The 7,038-nt window shown below is 43.8% G+C and overlaps 1 protein-coding gene across 6 annotated transcripts in view; it reads right to left on the reverse strand.

Moving 5' to 3' along the window:
• RPGRIP1L (RPGRIP1 like) overlaps positions 1 to 7,038 on the reverse strand; it is a 171,872-nt gene that overhangs the window by 59,729 nt on the left and 105,105 nt on the right. For all 6 annotated transcript variants that reach the window (XM_025207532.1, XM_006026573.3, XM_025207531.1 and 3 more), the window contains one exon: positions 2,900 to 3,062. In XM_025207532.1, coding sequence (XP_025063317.1) covers positions 2,900 to 3,062 — 163 coding nt within the window. The remainder of the gene's footprint in view (positions 1 to 2,899; positions 3,063 to 7,038) is intronic.

Genomic DNA, 7,038 nt, shown 5'->3' on the forward strand with positions numbered 1-7,038 from the left:
GGGGTTAGCGGCAGGGCATAGCTGCTGCGTACGGCTTTGGGTTTGGGAATTTGCCAGGGGGGATGGTAGCAGTATTAATAGCCACTGCTCCTCTGCTGCCAAATTTCTTGACCCTTGGGGAGCCCTGTGGCCCAGATGCAGCGGCTCTGCAGGCTGCATTTGGCCTATGGAACAGAGGCTGAGCACCCCTGGTCTAAACAGTCACTATTTTTTCTTTGGTCTTTGGGACAGGAAGGGGTCACAAGACCAGTCACTACCATGGCTTGCCTGTCTGGGCAGTCTGCCCACCTATCTTCCTGCCATGGCTTTGATGGATTAAAATATGTACATGTAACAGGGTAGCCTCTTTGCCGGCCACCCACGTGTCTCTGGGGTAACCTCTCGCTTTGCTTGTCTGCCACGCCTTGATATAAAAAGTATGAAAGTTGTTAGTAAGGCGAGAGGCTACCCATTTTCTTGCCCTCCTGATCACCAGGGCCTTAGTACATGCTCTGACTTCCCCTTACATGTGTTCCATGCCTTGCAGATGTTTCTTTAGCGGTTGGCACTGGGACCCCAGCTCTGGAGTCTCACATGGGACTCTCACTCCCCACTGGAGCTCACAGTCCCAGCCCCGTCACCAGGGCCATTTCTCTCAGGAGCTTCTCTCTGGCTCCCCCTCTGCAGCCACAGGACTCTTTGGTGAGCCTAGGTGCTGCCCAGGATCCCTCCTCCTGACCTGGGCTCTGTCTCAGCGCTCACCCAGAGTCTGGGCTCCCCCTGTCCAATCTTAGTTCCACCAGGGATGCGCGGCTGGGGTTAGAAGGTGCCTCACACTCACCTTTTCATTGGGGAAGTAACTGGCCTGGCATTTCCTGGGGGCTCCCATGCCACCAAGAGCCCCACCAGGCCACCCTTCCCTGGCAGGGTGCAGTTTTAGGTCTTACCCAGGACCAGGAGACTCCAAGCCATCCCCCTAGCTTCTGCCCTTACCTCCAGGATGTTCCTTGCCGCAAGGGAGCTGGATGGTGCTGCTCCCTCAGTTGCAGGCAGCTAACTGCTGGCCCTGCCTAGCTGGCCTATGTTTGAAAATGGCCGCCCTCATCAGGCACCTGGCAGCTGCCTGCTCCAGCCCTTAAAGTGGCAGGCACCCAAAAGGTGCCCTGGCACAGTTCAGTTTAGGTGAGAGGCTGCCCCACTGCTATCTCAGTGTTAAAGGTTTATCATCCATGCCTCCAGCCTCCCCCTTAGTATGTCCCAAGCCTTGTAGGTGTTATAATTTCTAGCCCCTCTGAGCCCCTCTGGCTCTATGGGCTCCCTGTGCCCTTGTATCCAAGGCCCTCTGGCTCTAGGGCACAAAATGAGGCCTCAATCTCCCCTTTTAGCCTCATCCTGGTCCTCTGGATGTAAACAGAAACACAAACCAAAAGCCTCCAGGCTGTAACCTGCCCATCATCTACAAGTAGGGTGGACATCATAGAAGACAGTCTGGTTTTCTGCTACTCTGTCCTCTGATACAAAACTGGATGCCTTTATGTCCTCTATTTTTCTCTTGAAGAGGAAAATAGAAGACATATAGATGTCAGGTTTCGTATCAATAGAGGACAGAGTAGCATAAAACCAGAATGTCCTCTATGATGGCCACCCTATCTATAACACAAATACTATGTCCCTTTTCTAGTGCATTCTCTCTAGCTTAAGTACCTGGGAGGTCCCTAGGTAGTTCCCACTGCACTGGGGAACAAAGCAGACAGTGTCAGTTCTCCAGCTGCTTCCACTTGCAGTTCTCCCACTCTGGACGCTGCCAGGGCATCCCTTTGTTGACTCTAGCCCATATCTTATCTAGGCCAAAACCCTGCCTCCAGCTGGTCACGTGGTTCCTGCAAGTGTTCCTTATTCCCTCCTTAGGCTGCAACCCTGGCAACCCATAGCTGGAGAGCCCTGCAGACTGGGCAGGGCTCTCTGACCAGTCAGCCACATCCTGAAAGTAGCAGGCGCTGCTTAGTGACCTGCAACAGTCTTCTACAAACAGCAAAACATGTAATGATGGAAGCTGAGGGCTGCAATGCTACCAGATTTTCCCATGATCAACTGCAGTGTAGACAAACATTAAATCAATATTCCTATATTAAACTGATCTGTAGATTTTCACTCTTTAGGTTTCACCAACATGCTTGCATACATTGAGAATGTACTAAAAATAATTTCTACAAGGTGGGATGGGGTTGGGGTAGGGTGACACTTCCGTAAAGACCTTAGCTCTGTTTTATTGGAGAAAAGTTGATTTAAAAAAGGAAAAAGAGTTACTCCATGTTTTTCATATTGTACTTAAAGCAAAATATCTAACTAATTAAAAATTCTAGAATCCTGTTCCCACTCCTATTTTAAATCTCAGTCTCAGGGACTCAAGCTTGCTTTCCTGATAACTAAGCTTAACTATGAGCTAGAACAGGGTGAACTAGGCCTTTGTACTCTTTACATAAATCTGCCTTTACCAACTTTGTGTCACACTTGTGAAAAAATATATTGCCCTCTCATTGTTTGAGACAAATCTCTGATGTTACTGATGATGGTTATCTGTAGACAAAACGAGCATACTTGTTAAAATATTCTTTAGAACAGCACAGTTCTGAAGGGGAAATATAAAGACACTTTAAATAGAAACGAGGTTTTCTTTAATATTTTATGAAACTAGGTCACATACCAGGTTTTTGCATTCAATTAACAATATAGTTTCCACTTGGGCTAAGAATAACACCAACAAACCCACACACCTACAGCCATAAGGAAAACTAGAATATTCTGTCATGAAGCTTATTATAAGACAGCTCCCACTGTTAACAACAATTGCTTAAAAATGGGGAGAGGTGGATTTATTAGGGAAACAGATATATTTATAATTTATAAAAATGAAAATAACCTTCTGGTTCCAATTCCTCGGTTATTTCTGTTTCATCTTCAGAGGTAGCTGAACTGTGGTCAGCAAACTGGCCCTCAGACAGATGAGAGAGGTCATCTTTTTGTTGCAGAATTTCTTCGGCAGTCTCCTTTCCTTTATCATCTGCCAATCTTTCTTGGATAACCTTACATAAGACACGCAATAAATAAAAATAAAATGTTTTATAGCCATTCTGTAGTATTTATAACATCTTGCATAGTAAAAATGTCACTAGGCCCTGTCAACATATATAATCTCTGATGGTTTCCAAACATTTAACTTATATTCTTAACCCATTTATTATTTCTAGAAACCTATATATTTTTTCAACCACCTTATTCTTCAGATGATATTCTATTAAGTAATGAATCTTCATGTAGCATATTCATGAGGATTTCAAAAGCAAATTGCAAAAAGCATGTTAAAAAAGAACCATCTTTGTAGCTACATACTGAATGGCTCAAAATCTATTCAAGTCACAGACAACAGTATCTTAATTCAGTATGTACTATAAAAGGCATCATACCCATCAAGGAAATCCGCTATAATATCAAGACAGTCTGTGGAGAGTTAGATAATGAAGAATTTGTCACCATTTTTTCCAGTTTTTCTCCCTACAATCAGAGGCAGCAAGGCTAGTCCTTTCCTTCCACAAATACCAGAGACTATTAAAAGTTGTCTACAAACCTCCGAGACTTCCCAAAGCGATTCTACACTTAGACTTGATGAGCTCTATTAAAACCCTTAAAAACAAAACACTGGAACAATACAAAGGAACCTTTGGAAGCCGCTAAGGATTCTTCCATCATTAAAGAATCTTCATACCCTCTACAGCCCCTCTTCATAGCCATATGGAACATGTTGGGAATGAAGTATTGTGTGATCTGGACAATCCTTGGCTACTGAAACAATTCTTGAGCAGAAGTGGAAAAACTTTTTTGCAGCCCCTGAATGTATCTCCTCAGAAATGGAACACCTTTTGGCCTTCTCTGCCATGAGATGAAAGTACAAAAGAAAGATTTTTTTCTATGAGAGGATCATAGGTCCTGTGGACGGGGGCAACAGAGAGGTGAGGCATGTAGTGTATATAATATGCCTTAACTTCAGTAAGGATTTTGACATTGTCTATTATGTGAGTGCTACAGGCACCTAAGAAATTATGGGCTAGCTTACAAAACTGGATACATACATATTCAATTATGATTGGATAATTGGGATGAAAAGTAGTCACCAATAACAAATTCAAACTCAGAGGATGTGTCAAGAGTGGTTTCTTCATGAGTCTGTTTAGGGTCTGTTGTTCAACAGTTTCTCTAAGGACTTGAAAGATGGAATGAGCACATATGAAATTTCTTGGGGACTGAGTGTGGTTGCAGGATCACTAGAGGATAACATGAGGAAATCAAAATTACTTTGATTAATTTATGAAATGGTTTGAAACAGAAAGGATGAAATTCAGTCAGGACTATTGCAAAATACTACACTTAGAAAGGAAAAAAAATAAATCAAATGAAGAAATGTAAAAAGGAGAGTGACTGGCCAGTCTGCAGTAGTTCAGAAAAGAATCTGGGGGTTATATTGGGTCCAAAGTTGAATGAGTCATCAGTGAGTTTTTTCTTTTTTTAAGGGGCAATGACATACTGGCCACATCTACACAAGACACTGACTGTGCAGTACTGCACAGTCATTTAATAGTTTTATAAATAAGTATTAAAATGACGGTGCAGAAACTGGAGTTTCTGAGCAGTAGTGTCGCTGAATGGTTTTTTCATGATGCTGACTCTGCAGTAGCCTGAGACTACTGTGTAGTAGCATTGCATCACACTTTCTGCTACGTGATGCTAGCATGCAGTCATCTTGTGTAGACATGGCCACTGGGATGCATTAATAGGAATGCCATATACAAGTCAAAATACCATGTTTACCTAAATCTAAGATGAACCCAAATTTAAGATGATTCAATAATTAGATTTTTTATATGGAAAAATTTATAAATTTGTTATCACTTTCCAGGTATAGAATTTAATTATTGGACAGTTGTCTTAAATTCACTTCTCCCAACCATCACACTATTACAGCAAGGAAAGCAGTGGCTAGGGGTGGGCAGGCAGCCCTGTTTCCTTGCCCCTCCTACTTCTTCCAACCTACAGTTCTCCACCATTTCTTCCCCTTCCCCACTGCCCACTTCCTACAATCTCTGTCCCTTCCTCCCCAACCCCTACCTCCCATCATACTGTCAGAAGCTGCTCAGGCTCTATTCCATCCCAGGTCATGGAGCACAATACACAGAAATGCAGCTCTTGCTAGGCCATGCAATGGAGTTTCCCTGTTCTCTGTGCCTGGGAGGGAATCCCACCAGAGCTGGAACTAAGCTGCCTGAAAGTAAGTGGGGGAAAGGGGGCAGAGTGGGGGAGCAAAAGCAATAGAGGGCAAGCAGAGTTGGGGGGAAGGAGGCTGCTGTGGGCCAGTAAGAGCTGCAGCAGCTGTCTGCCTCCTGCCTTTGCTTTGTATGCAAATCTATGATGAGGGGTTTTCCTCCCACCTCCCCCATACTGACTGGGGAACAAACCCTCATCCTAGATTCAAGTAAATATGCTAAGTGAGTTTTCTATTCTTTTAGCATTGGTGATTCCTCTTTTAGTCTGAAGCATCATAGCTTAAGAAAGACACGGACAAACTGCTGTGAACACTCCAGAGGATTTTGAAGTTCTAGAAAAAGATGGAAGTAGACTAGAGCAGTGATTCTTAAGCGGGGTGCTGGAACAGGGTGATCCAAGGTGTGAAGAGATATGTGAGGTACAAGGAGATAGGAAGATAAACTAAGTGGATACGAGCAGACTCAGGCTTACCCTGCCTGGATGATCTTCCATACCCACTGCCCAGTCCCTTTCTCTGCAAGGAAACATGCACTACATTATATAAGTTTTTGAAATTGGGTGCTATTCAATTTACAGAAGTTATGCACAGGTGGCTTGAGTCTGAAATGGCTGAGAACCACTGGCCTAGAGAAAGGAGGACTGAAGAAGGCATTTAATAAGTGCCTGCAAATACAAAAGGCATTCTTCTCCATGTTCACAGTGGATGGAATGTAACATGCTTAAATGCTATCAAGGGACATTTAAGTTAAATATTAGGAAGAACTTTGTCAGTATGAGAGTGGTTCAGCACTGGAAGAGATTACTTAGAGGTCGTGGAATCTATAACTGGAACTTTTTCAGCACAAATTAAATAAACATTTGTCTGGGATGTTTTATACAGAAGTGATCCTGCCTTGAGCAGAGGCTAGACTAGATGATCTTTTAAAATTCCTTCCAGATTTAATTTTCTATGATTTTAAATTGGAGAGCATCCTATAACAGGAACATAATGCATGTTGCCCCATGATATCTAATTCTTTTCGGCACTTCATTTTTGATTCTTTAATATAACACGAGGAAGAATATAATATAATATAATAAATATTATGTAGAATTCATAGACATTAGGGATGGAAGGGACCTTGGAAGATCGAGTCCAGCCCCTGCCCCAGGGGCAGGAAGTCAGCTGGGGCCATAGGATCCCACCAAGATAAGAATCCAAATTTCTCTTGAAGGTGTTCAATGTAGGTGCTTGAACCACCTCCGATGGCAGACCTTGGGGGCTTAGACAGTAAAGAAGTTCTTCCTTATGTCCAGCCTGAAACGGTCTTGCAGAAGCTTATAACCATTTGACCTCGTCATCCCTTGGGGCGCTCTGGTGAACAAACATTCCCCCAGACACTGGTGGTCACTTCTAATAAACATATAGGTGGCCATCAGATCACCCCTGAGCCGGCGCTTTTCCAGGCTAAAGAGCCCCATAGTTCTCAGCCTGTCGTCATAAGGTCTGTTTTCCTGACCTGTGATCATGCACCTGGCTTTTCTCTGCGCTCTCTCAAGCTTCTCCACATCCTTTTTGAATTGTGGGGCCCAAAACTGGATGCAGTATTCCGACTGCGGCCTCACCAAGGCTGAGTACAAGGGGAGAATGACGTCCTGGGATTTGCTTGAGAAGCATCTATGGATGCAAGCCAGCATTTTAGTCGCTTTACTAGCCGCCGCATCGCACTGCAGGCTCATGTTCATCTTGTGGTCAATGATGAC

The sequence above is a fragment of the Alligator sinensis genome, unplaced genomic scaffold (genome assembly GCF_000455745.1).
Source record: "Alligator sinensis unplaced genomic scaffold, ASM45574v1 scaffold173_5, whole genome shotgun sequence".
Lineage (NCBI taxonomy): Eukaryota > Metazoa > Chordata > Crocodylia > Alligatoridae > Alligator > Alligator sinensis.